Below are 19573 nucleotides of genomic sequence, written 5' to 3' on the forward strand. Positions count from 1 at the left end.
CATGGCAACCCATTGGAAGCCCACAATAGCATTCGCAGGCCACCGATGGGTGACAGCGAGAGCCCTTTCCCTCGAAACCAATTGTATGCTGCGGTAGCTAAAGGCCGTGGCATCTAAGGGGTTAAATGGCTGCGATCGGAGTAAACTGTGATCGCAGCCGTTCGAGAAGGTGTCCGCCTATCATCAGACAGCCAAGCACCTGTGCCGGGCTTATTTCGACGAGCTGTGAAAAGGCATATGCATCGGAATAAGATCGCTAAGTGACTGCTGTAAAAAGGCATGTTGGTGGTCCTAAGGAGTTAACCCTTTCCCGACCTATGAAGAAAATGAACGTCATGATCGGGTATTAGTTCCCGCACCAGGACGTTCATTTTCGTGACTATTTCAAACCGTCACTCTGTGCATACACAGAGCGACAAGACCGCGCGGCCAGCTGTCCCAGACAGCTGACACAACAGTCTTGCCGGTCAGTGGACCATCGCCACTGCTTTCGGCAATTAACCCCTTAAATGCGGCGAACTATTGCGATCGCCGCATTTAATGGGTTTGAAGCACATCGGTAGCCCCCACAAAGTGATTGTGGGGGCTGCCGATGATTGTTGTGGCAATCGGAGGCCAGACAATGGCCTCTGGCTTCCTGTCAGTGTGACTGTCACGTCACAATGACAGTTAGAATACATTACACTATGTAGGTAGTGTAATGTACTCTAGCAGCGATCAAAGCTGCAAGTCTCGTAGTCCCCTAGTGGGACAAGTAAAAAATAAAAAAAAGTTAATAAAAATGTTTTTTTTTTAAAAAAAGTGTAAAAATAAGTTATAAAAGGTACATAAACAAAAAATTATTTTTTTCCCTCTATAATAAGACTTATTATAGGAAAAAAATGAACACGTTAAAAAATGAATATCTGCTATCACCGCGTTCGTAACGACCCAAACTATAATGTTATTTTTCCGCACGATGAACACCACAAAAAAAAAAACTACGCCAGAATCGCTATTTTTTGGTCACCACCCCTCCCAAAATAGAGAATAAAAAGTGATCAAAAAGTCGCATGTACCCAAAAATAGTACCAATAAAACTACAACCCGTCCCACAAAAAACAAGCCCTCCCACAGCTTTTTTTTACTAAAAAATAAAAAAGTTATGGCTCTCAGAATATATATTTTTTTATAAATAAGTGATTTTATTGCGCAAACACTGCAAAACAAAAAAAATATATACATATGGTATCGCCGTAATCGTACCGACCCGCAGAATAAAGTAACAATTTTTTTTACGGCGATCACCGTACGCTATAAATGACATTAACGAAAAAACATTGTCAGAATTCCTGGGTTTTGGTCAGGATTGCAAAAAAAATGGAAGAAAAAGTGATCAAAAAAATAAATAAATAAATCGCATGTACTCCAAAATGGTACCAATGAAAACTACAGATTGTCCCGCAAAGAATAAACCCTCACACAGCTCCGATGGTGAAAAAATAAAAAAGTTCTGGTTCTCAGAATATGGCGATGCAAAATGTGCAGTGTTCCAAAAGCAGATAAGATCGGGCGCCATTTATCAGTGCGACACCGACCACACATCTATGAATTATTATTTATTTACCGCATTATTATACCCTCTTATTATGCCCTGATGTACCCCGCACAGATTACATATGCCCCCACATTATAAACTGAAATACCAGCAATACCCCAAACAGAACTATTACCAAGCAAAATCTACACTCCAAAAGCAAAATGGCGCTCCCTTCCTTCTGAGCCCTGCAGCGTGCCCAAGCAGCAGCTTGCGCCCACATATATGGCATCGCAATACCCGGGAGAACCCGCTTAACGTTTTATGAGGTATTTGTCTTCAATGGCACAAACTGGGCACAACATATTATGCACTAAAATGGCACATCAGTGGAAAATTTTAATATTCACTTTGAACCATCCGCTGTGCATTAACCCCTTTGCGCACTATGACTTAATAGCACGTCATGGTGTGGGGGTTGATGTATGGAGCGGGCTCACGTGCTTAGCCCGCTCCATACGCTGCGGGTATTACAACTGACACCCGGGACTAACGGACAGGTACAGCGATCATGCGGTTACAGAAGTCTGTAAAAATAACAATATACTGCAATACATTAGTATTGCAGTATACTGTACCAGCCATCCAATCTTCGCTGGTTCAAGTCCCCTAAAGGGACTAATAAAATGTGTAGAAGAATTAAAGTTATTATTAGTGAAAAAATGTAAAAGTTACAAAAAAATCAAAAACCTTTTCCCATTTTTCTCCGAAAGTAATGTAAAAAAAATTAACAAAATTGGTATCGCTACGTCCGTACAAGTCCGAACTATTACAATATACCATTATTTAATTCCCACGGTGAACACCGTAAAAAAAACTTTTATAATTTAAACCGCCAAAATCGCAGTTACTTCTAAAAAAATAAAAAAATAAATATGTAATACAACATTTTAATCACTTTTTATGCACCAAAAAATTGTATCAATAAAAACTACAGCCCGTCCCACAAAAAAATAAGACCTCCCACCACTCAATCAACCGAAAAATAAAAAAAAGTTACGGCTCTGAGAATGCGGTGAAACAAAACTATTTTTATTTTAACCAATAGATTTTTCTTTGTAAAAGTAGTAAAATATAAAAAAAAAACTATATCAATTTGGTATCACCGTAATGGTATTGAGCCGCAGAATAAAGTAAAGTTTTCGTTTTTACCGCACGGCGAAAGCTATAAAAACGAAACCCCCAAAAAATTAAAATCTGATATTTTTCCAATTTCAGCCCGCAAAGATTTTTTTTTCAGTTTCCCAGTACATTTTATGGTACTTTAAATGGTGTCAATAGAAGCTACAACTCCTCCCGCAAGAAATAAGCCCTCACACCGCTCTATTGATGGAAAAATATAAAAGATTATGGCTCTTAGAAGGCGGGGAATGAAAAATAATAAGCAAGCAAAACATGGATCAGTCCTGAAAGGGTTAATTCATGAAAAAAACCGTATGACCACATGTGGGGTATTTCCGTACTCGGGGGAAATTGCTTCATAAAAAAAAAAAATTTCTCCTTTATCCCTTGTGAAAATGAGAAAATTCAACATTTTAGTGGAAAAATGTGATATTAATTTTCATGGCCTAATTCTAATAAATTCTGCAAAAGACCCGTGGGGTGTAAATGCTCACTATACCCCTAGAAAAATTCCTTGAGTGTTTTTCCAAAATGGGGTCACTTTTGGGGGGTTTCCACTCGTTTTGGTCCCTCCAGTGCATTGCAAACGCGACATGGCACCGAAAACCAATCCAGCAAAATCCATGCTCCGGAATTCAAATGGCGCACCTTCACTTTTTTAATTTTTACAAGGAATAAAGGGAAAAAAAAAAAGAAGGTCTCTGTTTTTTCAGAATAAAAGATTTTAATTTTCACAGACTAATTCCAATATATTTAGCGAAAAACCTGTGTGGTCAAAATGCGAACCGAAAACCATTCCAGCAAAATCAGAAATCCAAACGGTGCTCCTTTCCTTCTGAGCCCTGCTGTGGGTCCAAACAGCAGTTTATTACCACATATGGGGTATTGTCGTAATCGGGAGACATTACTTTACAAATGTTTGGGTTCATTTTTCTTCGTTATTCCTTGTAAATATTAAAAATGTCTCTATTTTTTTCAGAATAAAAGTAGATTTTAATTGCTACAGACTAATTCCAATATATTTAGCGAAAAACCTGTGTGGTCAAAATGCTAACTATACCCCTAGCTAAATTCCTTGACAGGTGTGGTTTCCAAAAAGGGGTAACTTTTGGGGTGTTTCCAGTGCCTATAATATATTTTACAAAAAAGGGGGCCCAAAATCCACTAGGTGCTCCTTTGCTTCTGAGGCCTGTGTATCAGTCCAGTACCACAGTAGAGCCACATGTGGGATATTTCTAAAAACGGCAGAATCTGGGCAATAAAATACTGAGTTGCATTTCTCTGGTAAAACCTTCTGTGTTACAAAAAATAAAATAAAAAATGTATTAGAAATGAATTTCATAAAAAAAAAAAAAATTTGTAAATTTCACCTCTACTTTGCTTTAATTCCTGTTATACGCCTAAAAAGTTAAAACACTTTGTGAATGCTGATTCGAATACATTGAGGGGTGCAGTTTTCAAAATGGGGTGATTTATTGGGACTTTCTAATATATAAGGCCCTCAAAGCCACCTCAGAACTGAACTGCCCCCTGTAAAAATAGCCTTTTGAAATTTTCTTGAAAATATGAGAAATTGCTGCTAAAGTTCTAAGCCTTGTAACATCCTAGAAAAATAAAAGGACGTTCAAAAAACAATGCAAACATAAAGTAGACATATGGGAAATGTTAACTAGTTAATATTTTGTGTGGTATTACTATCTGTTTTACAAACCAATACCTTTAAATTTAGAAAAATGCAAAGGTTTGCAAATTTTCTCAAAATTTTGGTGTTTTTCAGAAATAAATACAGAATTTATCGACCAAATTTTTTCACTAACATAAAGTACAACATGTCTCGAGAAAACAATCTCAAAATCACTTGGATAGATAAAAGCATTCCCAAGTTATTACCACATGAAGTAACACGTCAGATTTTAAAAAAATCGGCTGTGTCCTGAAGGACAAAACAGGCTGGGTCCTTAAAGGGAAGGTGTCATGATTGTTTTTTTCTTTATTATATTGCTTTTAATATATTAACAAAAATGTTATTTAATTGTGTTCTCATTTTTTACTTTTTAATGTATTTTTACTTTTACTTCTCTATGGGGGCTGCCAATTTTTTTTCCATCTCTGTATGTGTCGATTAACGACACATACAGAGATGGAATACGGCACATACAACCCCATAGAGAACGCGGACGGGAGCCGTTCCATTCTCAGAAGCGTACGCCGTCTGTGTGGGAACGGCGCATGCGCTGCTCCCACACAGAACAAAACGAAACTCGTTCCTAGAGCGAAATTCAGCGCCATTTTCATGTGGACCGGAAGCCGCTGCCGGACAGTAAGATGACGACTTCCGGCCGCGGCTTCCGGCCATATGTTCAAGGAAGCGAAGACGCAAGGAATAGGAGCGGAGGCGGCAGGTAATTTATGTTCGTGTATATTATGTTCGTGTAATACTATCTGATTAGCACTGTATTTAATCCTCCTACACTGTGCAGTCGCTCAGAAAATGGCGGCACACAGTGTAGGAGGTTTGAAGATTCAAACCCCTCCTTCTCCTGGCACTAGCCAGAATAAGGGAGGGGGGATTGTGTGAGGACACTAGAGAGAGTGTGTCTACCCCAAATTTGCAGCATAAAGCAATGAGGTTGCTTTACCACATTGACCATGCTACAATTTTGGGAATTGCTCTCTCTAGTGACCTGCACATGGAAATGTTATAAATTAGAATCTAATTTATAATATTTCCTGACTTGTGAAAAAATTAAAACAATGTGTAATCACTTAAATACTAATTGTTTAACTGAAAATAAATCATTTCTAGCACCACACATTCCCTTTAAGGGGTTAAATAGGCACTGCAGCTATGAACAAACGTTGCATAAATCAATAGTATGAGCAAATATTTTAAAAAAACAACTTTGTAATATATCTTATTAGAGAAAAAAAAATCCTCTCTCCCTCCTGAGGGTATGTGCACACGATAACTGCATTTACGTCTGAAATTACGGAGCTGTTTTCAGGAGAAAACAGCTCCTGCATTTCAGACGTAATTGCTCGTACTCGCCTTTTGCGAGGCGTCAATTACGGTCGTAATTTGGAGCTGTTCTTTATTGGAATCAATAAAAAACGGCTCAAATTACGTCTCAAGAAGTGTCCTGCACTTCTTTTGACGAGCCGTCTTTTTTACGCGTCGTCGTTTGACAGCGACGCGTAAATGACAGGTCGTCGGCACAGTACGTCGGCAAACCCATTGAAATGAATGGGCAGATGTTTCCCGACGTATTGGAGCCGTATTTTCAGACGTAATTCGAGGCGTAAAACGCCTCGTTTACGTCTTAAAATAGGTCGTGTGAACCCAGCCTAAGGGTGGATCCACAAACAGCAGCTTTTGATGCAGAAATTTCTGCAAAAAAAAAATTCCATTCATCCGAATGGGGTTGTTTATGCATCAAGCACATGGATTTTATTGCAAGTTCAATTCAATGATTTTGGGCTCGTCCACACGCTCTGGAATTGCCGCGTTTTTTCCGGCCAGAATTTCGTCAGGAAAAAACACAGCAGAATACAGTAGCAACATAGTGGAAGAGATTTAACAAATCTCATCCACATGCTGCGTAAAATTTTCGAGCCGAAATTGACCTGTGGTGCGTAATTTTCAGACCGCAGCATGTCAATTCCTGCTACGGAAAGTGTGCAGAATTGCTGCGTTTTTCATAGGAGATGTCTCCAGCTCCTAACATTAGGAAAAACGCAACAATTTATACACCATTTTCTGCCGCAAAAACCTCAGGCAGGAAATGGTGCGTTTGTGCCGCAGCGGAAAGACTGACTTAACGGAATTGCTGCAGACATTTTTTGCAGCAATTCCGTTGTGTGTGGACAAGCCCTTAGACTGATTTTCAGTCGCAGAAATTTCTGCAACAAAATCTGCCACGTGTGAATTCACACGGAGGATATGTCCACACGGAGTGTTTTCAGGTGTATTTCAGGGCGTTTACGCCTCGAAAAACAGCTGCAAAATCGGAAAGCAGAACGCCTACAAACATCTGCCATTGATTTCAATGGGAAATACGGCGTTCTGTTGCGATGAGGCGTTTTTTACGCCTCGTTTTCCAAAAACGGCACGTAAAAAGACGCCCACGAAAAAGTGCATGTCATTTCTTGAGCAGTTTTTCATGGACTCTATAGAAAAACAGCTCCAAAAACAGCTGTAAAAAAACGCAGCGAAAATCGCAAGTGGCTTAAAAAACGCCTGATATTCAGGAGCTGTTTCTCCATATTTTCAGACGTTTTTGAGTTTGTGTGTGCACATGCCCTAACTGTTCACTCACTCTGAATTTAGTGCTTTTCCCCATCTCCCCAAAACAAGGATCAGGTTACAGCTCCTCATAGAAGTCTATGTAGAGGGGAGAAGGAAGTTGGAGCAGAGTGAGGGAGAGGAAGAGACACACAAACACAGCAACTTCTGGTGTTATATGTCACCCCAGTGCTGGATTCTCAGGTACACTGCTCATTACTGCTGTATGATCTCCTCCATGATGCTGCTAATAGGTATATATATGTAATATCTAGCGATAGGAGTGCAGGATTCTCTTCTCTATGTGTGTAGTGTATAGCAGACATGATAGCAGTTATGCTCCATCCACTAGCTCAGAGAAAACTGATCATTAGAGATAAAGCCTGCAGAAGGGAAAACTGCTAAATAATGCAGAATGCAAGTCATATAAGGGAGGATATACACGCGCGTGTGCGTTTTTGCACGCGCAAAAGGTACTTGACAGCTCCGTGTCATGATCATATGGTGCGCGGCTGCGTGCTTTTCGCGCAGCCGCCATCATTATGACACTCTGTTTGTATGTTTGTAAACAGAAAAGCACGTGGTGCTTTTCTGTTTACATTCATAGTTTGACTGCTGTTGCGCGAATCACGCACGTCACACGGAGGTTCCTCCATGTGGCATGCGTGAATTTCACGCACCCATTGACTTCAATGGGTGTGTGAGGCGCGAAAAACGCAGAAATATAGGACATGTCGTGAGTTTTACGCAGCGGACTCACGCTGCCTAAAAATCACTGACAGTCTGCACTGCCCCATAGACTAGCATAGGTCCGTGATGCACGGACGTATTACACGTTCGGGGAAATCCGCCCTAATGGTCAGAAATAGTGTTATTACTCATGTACACACACATGACAGCTTACTCTGAAAAATCACCTGAAAAGTTAGACACGCTTTAACTTGCTATATATAGATTGCGGAGTTCAATCAAAATAAATATTTTTCTTAGTTGCTACCTATAGTTGCACAGTAACCATAATCAGAGTAATCACGGCCCGCGATTGCGGGCGCGGCCGGCCGCTGACGGCCGACCACATTTTAGGGGCCGTGCTCCCATACAAAGTATGAAAGCACGGCCTGTAAAATGCAAAAGAACGGACATGTTTCAGAATTTTCCGAACATTTCTACGGCACAGACACCCATCCGTAGCGATACGGAAAGGTGTCCGCGGCCAATAGAACTGAATGGGTCCGTAATTGCGGACGATTAATACGGTCGTGCGCATGGGGCCTTAATCTGGTTTGCATAAATTGCTCTTCTCCATTGAACAGAACGACAGAGACCAAGAAAAACTGTTGCAGGTTCAAAGGATACAGCATAGAGCTTTTGCTAGAGATCCTGCCAGAATGGTGTCAGTCTGTTGTCCTTTAATTTCTCCAGCTAAAATAAAATAGTGGAGTCAGATGATAATACAAAGGTTAACCTCCATTTATGAATTAAACCAAGTTTACAAAAAAGTAAACTTCTTAGAAAGAAAAAAACGCTATAATATGGAAATTCTAAAGACCAATCTCTTCGAATTAAAATGGAAAAATTGCAGTTACCAAAGGAGCAAGGTGGGTTGGCTATCCCAAATGCGTGGGTATATTACTTGGCGGCGCAGTTGCAGCACTTTGCAGGATGGAAAGATAGAGAGGATTGGGATTCCAGGGGGAAGCTGCTATTCTACCTGGGGCAGCGCATGAGTATGCTAGAGGCCTTGGAATCCCATAAATTGAAGAGGGAGGCGAGAGGAAAACCTACCTTGTTATTGCTTCATAAGGTTTGGTGGGAATGTAAGGCCTTACTGGGAGTTACGGGGTGCTCTAATTACATGCCCATCTGGAACAATCCATACCTTTGGGAGTTTAGCACACTGGAGGGATTTCAGGAGTGGGAGCAAAATGGAGTTCGAATGGTGAGTCAGCTATATGATGAGGGAATTTTTAAACCTTTCTCACAGCTTCAGGAAGAGTTTGGCCTCCCCCATAGGTTATTTTATCAATACCTTCAACTGCGGCATGCGGCACAAGCACAGGCAAGGGTGCTGGATATGGGTTGTTCCAGTATGGGAGTGGTGGAACAGATACTGGGGGCAAGAGACACAAAAGGGCTTATATCTTTAATATATGGTACGCTGCTTCTCAAATTTCTAGGAGATCCGATGGCAGAAGTTAAAACAAAATGGGAAAGAGATGTGGGGACATTGACAGAGGACGAGTGGGGGGAAATATTAGAGTCACCGAAAGTCCTCTCCCTTAGTGTGGCGCATAGGAGGTCGCAACTTTTTCTCATACACAGAGTATATAGAACACCTAAGGTGCTCTGGCAAATGCGGCTTAGATCTACAATGGAATGTCAAAGATGTTTATTGGATGGGGCAGATCTGAAACACATGTTCTGGAGCTGTCCGAGGCTGCACGGATACTGGGGAGAGATTAAAGAAATGGTGTCTCGGATATATGGCAGGGAATTCCCACTGGATCCTAAGATATACCTGCTGGGCTGCATGGGAGGGGTGGAAGAAGATAGGGCTGAATTGCTATCCATTAAAAAGGTACTATATCACGCAAGAAAATTGATTGCTAAATACTGGCTACAGGGGGATCCCCCGGAGGTTTCTGAACTAGTGAGTTATGTTACTTGTACGGTGGCCTTGGAGCGAAGAATTTATATGAAACGTGGAGCGATTCATAAATATGATAAGCAATGGGGTAAATGGGCACAATACTATGGATTGGGAGGTCAATAAAAGTGGAGTGAGATATACCAAGGGATAGAGACATGGACGCGCAGGGGGGGGAAGGGGTGTGGAAGGGAGTTAAGGTTGGGGGGTGGGGATGTTATTAAAGAACCATATGGGAAATATGTAATGTATACACAGAATTTATACGAAAAGATGATATGTGTAATGTAAATTTTATTTTGCTGCTAAATGTGGATTTATAGCAGATGACAGATGTACATTGTGTATTTTCAATAAACAGTTGTTTGATTTAAAAAAAGACCAATCTCTTAAAGAGACAGCTGTGACAATAGACATCAGTGAAAGCTTGCAGGTTTTATACATGACAATTTACATGGATCTCTGATGCAACTTATTTTTTTTTGCCAAAACCAAGGGTGCATACTAAAGGAAGCATAACGAACAGACCGTACAGACGGATATGTCTCCTCTATTTGCATCCACTCCGGTGTGTGGCTAAAAATTACATCATAAGCTTCCAGTAAGGATTCCAGATTACAGGAGCATTTGTGTTAGCTTTCTTGTCGTTTGTTTTTATTTTACGTATTATATACATAATTCTGCTTCATCAGCTTGGAAGCACAGTTTAGATCAGGGGTCTCAAGCACGCAACCCTTAGGCCGCATGCGGCCCCTCAGGCTGTCATCTGCGGCCCGCGGGACACAGAGCTACTAGTATCGGCTCTGCTCCGGTACTCTGTGAAATCCCTGACATTGCTGTCCATATATGGACAGTTTTGTCAGGGTCTTTCCCAGAGCAGAGTCTCGGGCAGAGTGCTAGTATCGGCTCTGCTCCGGGACTCTGTGGAAATCCCTGACATCGCTATCCATATATGAACAGTTTTGTCAGGGTCTTCCCCAGAGCGGAGTCTCGGGCAGAGCGCTAGCATAGGCTCTGCTCCGGGACTCTGTGGAATCCTCTGACATCGCTGTCCACATATGGACGCGATGTCTAGGGGTTCCCCAGAGCTGGACAGTGATGTCAGGAGCACAGCTGGAGTCCCAGTAGGAGCACTAGTAGCGCTCTTCCCGGGACTCCAGCTCTGGGGTTGCCCCTGACATCTCTGTCCATATATGAACAGTGATGTCAGGAGCAGAGCTGGAATCCCAGGCAGGGTGCTAGAAGCGGCTCTGCTCCTGGACTCCAGCTCTGGGAAAGCTCCTGACATCACTGTCCATATATGGACACGGATGTCAGTTTCTTACCCAGAGTTCCGGAGCAGAGCCTATACTATTGCTCCGCTCTGGGACACCGGCTCTGGGGTTGTCCCTGACATCATATTCCGGTCCAGGAGGATCCCCTGATGTCACTGTGTATGAACAGTGACATTAGGGGCTCCTCCAGCAGAGGAATCCCTGGCCAAAGCGTCGGCAACGCTCTGGCTGGGGATTCCACTCCTAGAGGAGTAGATGCTGCACTGGGGCAGCATCTACAGGGGGCACTGCGGCAGCATCTACAGGGGGCACTGCGGCAGCATCTACAGGGGGCACTGCGGCAGAATCTACAGGGGGCACTGCGGCAGAATCTACAGGGGGCACTGCGGCAGAATCTACAGGGTGCACTGCGGCAGAATCTACAGGGGGCACTGCGGCAGCATCTACAGGGGGCACTGCGGCAGCATCTACAGGGGGCACTGCGGCAGCATCTACAGGGGGCACTGCGGCAGCATCTACAGGGGGCACTGCGGCAGCATCTACAGGGGGCACTGCGGCAGCATCTACAGGGGGCACTGCGGCAGCATCTACAGGGGGCACTGCGGCAGCATCTACAGGGGGCACTGCGGCAGCATCTACAGGGGGCACTGCGGCAGCATCTACAGGGGGCACTGCGGCAGCATCTACAGGGGGCACTGCGGCAGCATCTACAGAGGGCACTGCGGCAGTATCTACAGAAGGCACTGCGGCAGTATCTACAGAGGGCTCTGTGGCACGATCTAAAAAGGGGCTGCCTAATTTTGACATTTGTGTGTCTGCCAAACGAGGTGCCGGACTGCATTTAGCGACACTTAAACTGTAAAACTGGATTGTTGAAATAAGCACGTGGAGAACTCTCACAAATTTCCGGTAAGTTTAAACCTAGCGCTATTATTATAGTAATGTAGTATTGTTATAGTAGTTCAAATAACTAATTAACAATAATTTTGTATTGTATCAAATTTGAAAGTAATGCGGCCCGTCAATTTCAAATTTTTTCTATATGTGGCCCACTTACCCGGCCGAGTTTGAGATCCCTGGTTTAGATCGATATATTGTATATACATTTCTAATGACAGAAACACATGAGTTCTTGATTTGTAACCATGACTGTAAACAAGTCTTCAAAAATGGCAGCTACTCAGCTTCGCATACAAGTCATTCTTAAAGCAGATCTGTCAGCTGAATATGCGGCACTATGTAGGGGCTGCACTACAGGTCTGCACTCCTATTATCTAAAACAGCACCAAAAAAAAAATATGTTGTTCCGTTTGTGTATTAGGAGCAATGAAAGAATACGGTGGACTCATAGTTATGAGACTGCTGTATTTATGAGGAGAGCAATCCCCTTATTTCTCCCTGCCTCCCTTGCCCCTCTTCACAGTAAATGACAGGCTGCGGAGTATGCACATATATGCAGCAGCCGGTCAGTCACTGCGGAGTGGGATGGGGGAAGGGCTCCCCTCATGAATACAGCGGACTCATAGTCCTCGGAGTCCACTGTATTCTTTTATCGCTCCTAATACCCAAATGGCACAAACATTTTTTTTCTTTGCCAATTTGGATAATAGGAGTATGGGCCCATAGCTGGAATATGCTGGTCTTACATAGGGCAGCGCGTTCAGGGGACAGATCCACTTTAAATGGCAGATTCCTGCCTTTTTACAAGATATTACTTTTTGTCATGAGATCTTTAATTTCATCAGCTATCAGGTCGTTGGCGGCTGTCAGTAATTCATATTTGCCATCCTTGCTGCCGGATACATTTGATTCCAGAACAGCAGATTCTCCAGTCAAGTCTCCACAACTCCATTGCTTGCCTGGAAAAAGAAGGCGACTGCAAAGCAAACACCAGATGTTATAATTAACAGTGGAATTATAGTACACGCTTGTAGATTTAAAGGAGATTATGGAGGTCAGTACCTCTCCTGTAGATGGCTGGCAATTACAGCAAGTTTGTTATTACGGCCCATAAATAAGTGGGAATTTCCCATCACCATCACTGCATCTATGCATTTTGGAAGTGTGACCTATTAGAAAAAAGGAAAAACTTATCACATGCACAACTGTATTACATAGAAAACATTGTGGAGTCAGGGAAATATGACAGATCAATAACGACTTACTACTGACTGATTGAGCGCCTGCTGCCCCCACCATATGGGGTTCACATCAACCACGATTACTAAGAGATTAACGTCATCTTCTATGAAAAAGAAGAAAAAGCGTCAGTTTAGTGAACTAAGAAGTTACGTTACTAATGCAGAAACAGAGTAGATTTTTTTTGTTGCACATTTATGAATCTTGTGCATATTTTATACATAGAATTAAACTGAAGTCCTTTTAAAAGGTTAAAAATTCCATTCATTTGTTTTTGAAGCTGCAAATACATACGGGCTGAGATCACACTTGGATTTTGGCTGTCTTCTTTTCTGCAACTGATCTTAACCCCTTCAGGACTGAGCCTGTTTTGGCCTTCAGGACGAAGCCGATTTTTAAAATCTGACATGTGTCACTTTATGTGGTAATAACTCCGGAATGCTTTTACCTATCCAAGCGATTCTGAGATTGTTTTCTCGTGACACATTGGACTTTATGTTACTGGCAAAATTTGCCCGATAGATTCAGTATTTAATTGTGAAAAACACCAAAATTTAGCGAAAAATTGCAAAAATTAGCATTTTTCTAAATTTAAATGTATCTGCTTGTAAAACCGATAGTAATACCACACAAAATAGTTACTAGTTACCATCCCCCACATGTCTACTTTAGTTTGGCATCGTTTTTTGAACATTATTTTATTTTTCTAGGACGTTACAAGGCTTAGAACTTTAGCAGCAATTTCTCATATTTTCAAGAAAATTTCAAAAGGCGATTTTTACAAGGACAAGTTCAGTTCTGAAGTGGCTTTGAGAGTCTTATATATTAGAAACTCCCCATAAATCACCCCATTTTGAAAACTGCACCCCTCAAAGTATTCAAAACAGCATTCAGAAAGTGTATTAACCCTTTAGGCGTTTCACAGGAATTAAAGCAAAGTAGAGGTGAAAGTTACAAATTTCATTTTTTTTATACAAAATTCATTTGTAATACATTTTTTTCTGTACCACAGAAGGTTTTTCCCAAAAAATTTAACTTATTATTTATTGCCCAGATTCTGCAGTTTTTAGAAATACCCCACATGTGGCCCTAGTTCGGTCATGGACTGAAACACCGGCCTCAGAAGCAAAGGAGCACCTAGTGGATTTTGGGGCCTTCTTTTTTTAGCATATATTTTAGGTACCATGTCAGGTTTGAAGAGGTCTTGTGGGGCCAAAACAATAAAGACCCCCAAAAGTGACCTCATTTTGGAAACTACACCCCTCAGGGAATTTATCTAGGGGTATAGTTAGCATTTTGAACCCACAGTTTTTTTGCTAAATTTATTTGAATTAGTTTGTGAAGATGAAAATCTACTTTTTTCTGAAAAAACGTAGAAATTTTTAATTTTTTCAAGGTATAAAAGATTAAAAACACCCCAACATATGTAAAGCAATTTCTCCTGATTATAGCAATACCCCATATGTGGTAATAAACTGCTGTTTGGACCCACAGCAGGACTCAGAAGGAAAGGAGCACCATTTGGATTTTGAAATTCTGATTTTGCTGGAATGGTTCAGTGCCATGTCGCGTTTGAAATGCACTGGAGGGAACAAAATAGTGGAAACCCCCGGAAAGTGACCCCATTTTGGAAACTACACTCATCAAGGAATTTTTCTAGGGGTAAAGTTAGCATTTTGACACCACGGTTGTTTTGCTGAATTCATTGAAATTATTCTGTGAAGGTAAAAATTGACTTTTTTTCTGAAAAAAGGTAGCCATTTTTAATTTTTACAAGGAATAAAGGAGAAAAAGCACCCCAACATTTGTAAAACAATTTCTCCCGATTACGGAAATATGCCATATGTGGTAATAAACTGCTGTTTGGACCCACAGCAGGGCTTAGAAGGGAAGGAGCGTTATTTGGCTTTTGGAGCTCAAATTTAGCTGAAATGGTTTTTGGGTGCCATGTCGCATTTGCAAAGCCCCTGAGAGGCCAAAACAGGGGAAACCCCCCAAAAGTGGAAATTACACCACTTAAAGAATCTATCTAGGGATATAGTGGGCATTTAGACCCCACAAGTCTTTTGCAGGATTTATTAGAATTAGGCCGTGAAAATGAATATCGACATTTCTTCCACTAAAATGTTGCATTTTTTTCAATTTCACAAAGGATAAAGGGGGAAAAAGCACCCCAACATTTGTAAAGCAATTTCTCCCGTGTACGGCAATACCCCGCGTGTGGTCATAAATGGTTTTTCATTAGAAAGTAATTAACCCTTTCTGGAGTGATCCATTTTTTTATTTTCCTTCTTAGTTTTTTCCTCCCCGCGTTCCAAGAGCCACAACTTTTTTATTTTTCAGTCAATAGAGCGGTATGAGGGCTTATTTATTGAGGGACGAGCGGTCGTTTTTATTGGTGCAACTTTTTGGTACATACAACTTTTTGAGCACTTTTTATTACATTTTTAGGTAGAGCCAAGGTGACCAAAAAAACAGCGATTTTGCCGTTCTAAATTCTTTATTTTTTAAGTGAGACGCTCCATACATCACCCCCCACACTACGACATGCTATGTCATGGTGCGTGCAGGGGTTAATGCGCAGCGCATGGTGCGGAGTGAAAATTAAAATTTTCCACTCATATGCCATTTTAGTGCATTATATGTTATGCCCAGTTTGTGCCACTGAAGACAAATAACTCAAAATATTAACCGGGTTCTCCCGGGTATGGTGATGCCATATCTGGGGACGTAAATTGGTGTTTAGGCACGCTGCAGGGCTCAGAAGGGAGGGACGCCATTTGGCTTTTGGGGCACAGAGTTTGCTTGGTAGTTGTTCTGTTTGGGGTTTTACTGGTGTTTCAGTTTGTAATGTGGGGGCATATGTAATCTGTGCGGGGTACATCAGGGTACATGTTATCTGTGCGGAGTACATCAGGGTACATGTTATCTGTGCGGGGTACATCATGGTATAATAAGAGGGTATAATAATGCAGTAAATAAATAATAATCCGCAGATATGTGGCCGGTGTCGCACTTATAAATGGTGCCCGATCTTATCTGCTTTTGGACACTCTGCACATTTTGCATCTCCATATTCTGAGAGCCAGAACGGTTTTATTTTTTCTCCACCGGAGCCGTGTGAGGGTTTATTCTTTGCGGGACAATCTGTAGTTTTCATTGGTACCATTTTGGGGTACCAGAAATTTTTTTGATCACGTTTTATTCCATTTTTGCCAAGCAAGGTGACCAAAAACCATCAATTCTGACAATGTTTTTTATTTGTTTTTTTTATGGCCTTCACCCTGGGCTATAAATGACCATTATACTTTATTCTGCGGGTCGATACGATTACGGCGATACCAGATGTATATAATTTTTTTATGTTTTGCAGCGTTTGTGCAATAAAATCACTTATTTATAAAATAAATTATTTTTTGTGTCACCATATTCTTAGAGCCATAACGTTTTTATTTTTCAGTCAAAAAAGCGGTGTAAGGGCTTGTTTTTTGCGGGACGGGATGTAGTTTGTATTGGTACCATTTTGGCGTACATGCGACTTTTTGATCACTTTTTATTGTATATTTTGGGAGGGTTGGTAACCAAAAAATTGTGATTCGGGCACTGTTTTTCGTTTATTTTTTTCGCGGTGTTCACCGTGCGGGAAAAATAATAATACAGTTTTATAGTTGGGGTCGTTACGAACGCGGCGATACCAAATATGTGTACTTTTTTTAACGTGTTAATTTTTTTCCTATAATAAAAGACTTATTATAGGAAAAAAAGCATTCTTTGTTTATGTCACTTCTAACTTTGATTTTTACACTTTTTCAAAACATTTTTATTATCTTTTTTTAACTTTTTTTACTTGTCCCACTAGGGGACACTTAGACTTGCAGCTCTGATCGCTGCTGGAACACATTACACTACACACGTAGTGTAATGTGTTCTAACTGTCATTGTGACGTAACTGTCACACTGACAGGAAGCAGAGGAGGAACGGCCGGACATGGCAACCCGGAGGTCATTGGCTGGCCTCTGGTTGCCATGATAAGGATCGCCAGCCCCCGCAAATACATGTAGGGGGCTGCCGATCCGCTGTAAACCTCTTCGATGTGGTGATCGCAATCGACCACCGCATCGAAGGGGTTAATTGCCGATTTCAGCGGCGACAGGCCGCTGATCAACAACGGGGAGAGCAGGGTTGACACCCTGCACAGTTAACCGCCGCTGCGGTGTAGCGCCGCGCGGCGGTTAACTTTTAAAGCGCGGACGTAACTGTACGCCCAGGTGCGCGAAGTTACTGCTTATCTGGACGTACAGTTACGCCAAGGTGCGGGAAGGGGTTAAGGGCTTATTTACACGAATGTGATGTACGTCCGTGCAACGCACTTGATTTTCACGCACCTCGCACGGACCTATGTTAGTCTATGGGGCAGTGCTGACAGTCAGTGAGTTTTGCGCAGCGTGTGTCCGCTGCGTAAAACTCACGACATGTCCTATATTTGTGCATTTTTCACGCATCACGCACCCATTGAAGTCAATGGGTGCGTGAAAATCACGCGCACCACACGGAAGCACTTCCGTGTGACGCGCGTGATTCGCGCAACAGCAGTGAAAAGTATGAATGTAAACAGAAAAGCACCACGTGCTATTCTGTTTACAAACATACAAACAGAGTGTCATAATGATGGCGGCTGCGCGAAAATCACAGAGCCACGTATCATATGGTGATGACAGCTGTTAAGTGCCTTTTGCGCGCGCAAAATGCTGCGTTTTTTGCGTGCGCAAAACGCACACACTCGTGTGAATCTGGCCTAACTTATTGAAAAACTGATGACAAATTTAAATAAAAATTGTGCAAATTGATATCAATCTGTCACCCATTGACCTCAATGGTAAAAAAAAAAAAAAATTCATCAGATAAAGACTGATGCACTTTGGCATCAGTACGAGTCCCTGAGAAACTAATAGGATCCATGAGTTGTTTATTTTTTAGAACAATAAAACATACTGCAAAAAAAAAATAAATGTATAAAAATAAACAAGCCAGGGAGTTGGACTACAGGGTTTGTTTTCAGCTTGTAACAATGGAGACACATAGGTTTGCAAAGGAGGTGTAAACACAAAACGGTAGTATATATAAAAAAAATTTGTCAACCTAATACAGTCCATACTGCAGGATATTTCCACATTGTGATATAAAAAAACATTTTAACAAATAACCCCCTTGTACGACCATATCCATTGATGACTGGATCTTAAGTCGCTCCTAAAGTCCATAGCTCAGCAGTGTATATAGAACGCAGGTGTATGTAGTATGATAATGTCAAGCTTCTACCCTCTCCAAGTCAAATTCGTAAAAGATAGAGCCCCATGGACCCTAAGGGTCAGTTCACACGGCAGATTTTGCGTGGCGGGTACTGGCACAAAATCCGTTGCGGAACCATTTCTGCCGTCGGCAGGAATATTCCTCCACCCATTGACTTCAATGGGAGGTTTGGGCAGAATCAACCTGAAGATCGAGCAGAATACTTATCAGCTAGCGGGAAAAAGAAGCGTCCGGCTCACATTGAAATGAATGGGAGGCGGTATTTGGAGGCGGAATCCGCCACAAAAAATTTCACGTCTAAAAAGCTGAGAATACGAACCCAAATCCAGCGTTCTACTCCGTACCAGGGCAGCTGAAGCCAACACCGGACAATCGACCCATTTGCCCTATGGCTTCTCAAATTTGGTAGGAACACCACTTTCAAAATACACCTTCTTTTCCAGCAAAATGGTTGAATTTAAGGAGTTAATTACGTCCGTAATCCCAGGGGGATCCGCCTGAATCTAATACTTGGCAATAGTTTTACGAGCTTGGTAGAGTATTTTAGCAATGGTCAGTTGCGCCATGCCATCTCCCAATAAGGGTATGTGCACACGACCAATTTTCAGACGTAATGGAGGTGTTTTACTCCTCGAATTACGCCTGAAAAGACGGCTCCAATACGTCAGCAAACATCTGGCCATTGCTTGCAATGGGTCTTAGGACGTTCTGTTCAGACGAGGTGTAATGTTACGCGTCGCTGTCAAAAGACAGCGCGTAAAATTACGGCCGCGTCAAAGAAGTGCAGGACACTTCTTGAGACGTAATTGGAGCAGTTTTTCATTGACTCCAATAAAAACCAGCTGTAATTATGTCCGAAAAAGACGCCGCGAAAAACGCGTGCACTTGTAAAACGTCTGAAATTCAGGAGCTGTTTTCTCCTGAAAACAGCTCCGTAATTTCAAACTTAATTGGCGTTATCGTGTGCACATACCCTAACTCCCCCACAAAGCCCAAGAGGCCCACCTTCAGATCCACAGCTATCACAAATACCCCATTAATCAACTCCAACACCTCCCCCCGAAATCTCTCCAGACTATTGTTTTGTTTTTTTTTACATTTAGAAATTGCGCCCCTTTCCCATTTCTGTCCTTGACAACTGCCTGAACCTCATGCCATCCCTGAAACCAAGCAGTGATTTGCAGTAAATCATATAACGTAAAGTGATCAGAATCTGTGCAGC

General features: G+C 41.9%; 1 protein-coding gene across 4 annotated transcripts in view; it reads right to left on the reverse strand.

Moving 5' to 3' along the window:
• The window catches only part of GTF2H3 (general transcription factor IIH subunit 3), a 38461-nt gene that overhangs the window by 18472 nt on the left and 416 nt on the right, over positions 1–19573 (reverse strand). For 3 of the 4 annotated variants that reach the window (XM_075833827.1, XM_075833799.1, XM_075833808.1), the window contains exons 2-5: positions 13067–13146; positions 12864–12970; positions 12617–12777; positions 8337–8402 (exon numbers count right to left, since the gene is read on the reverse strand). In XM_075833827.1, the coding sequence (XP_075689942.1) occupies positions 8337–8402; positions 12617–12777; positions 12864–12970; positions 13067–13146 (414 nt within the window). Of the gene's footprint in view, positions 1–8336; positions 8403–12616; positions 12778–12863; positions 12971–13066; positions 13147–19448; positions 19521–19573 lie in introns of those variants that run through there. The other variant, XM_075833818.1, reaches the window with a different exon arrangement.

The sequence above is a fragment of the Rhinoderma darwinii genome, chromosome 1 (genome assembly GCF_050947455.1).
Source record: "Rhinoderma darwinii isolate aRhiDar2 chromosome 1, aRhiDar2.hap1, whole genome shotgun sequence".
Taxonomy (NCBI): Eukaryota; Metazoa; Chordata; class Amphibia; order Anura; family Rhinodermatidae; genus Rhinoderma; species Rhinoderma darwinii.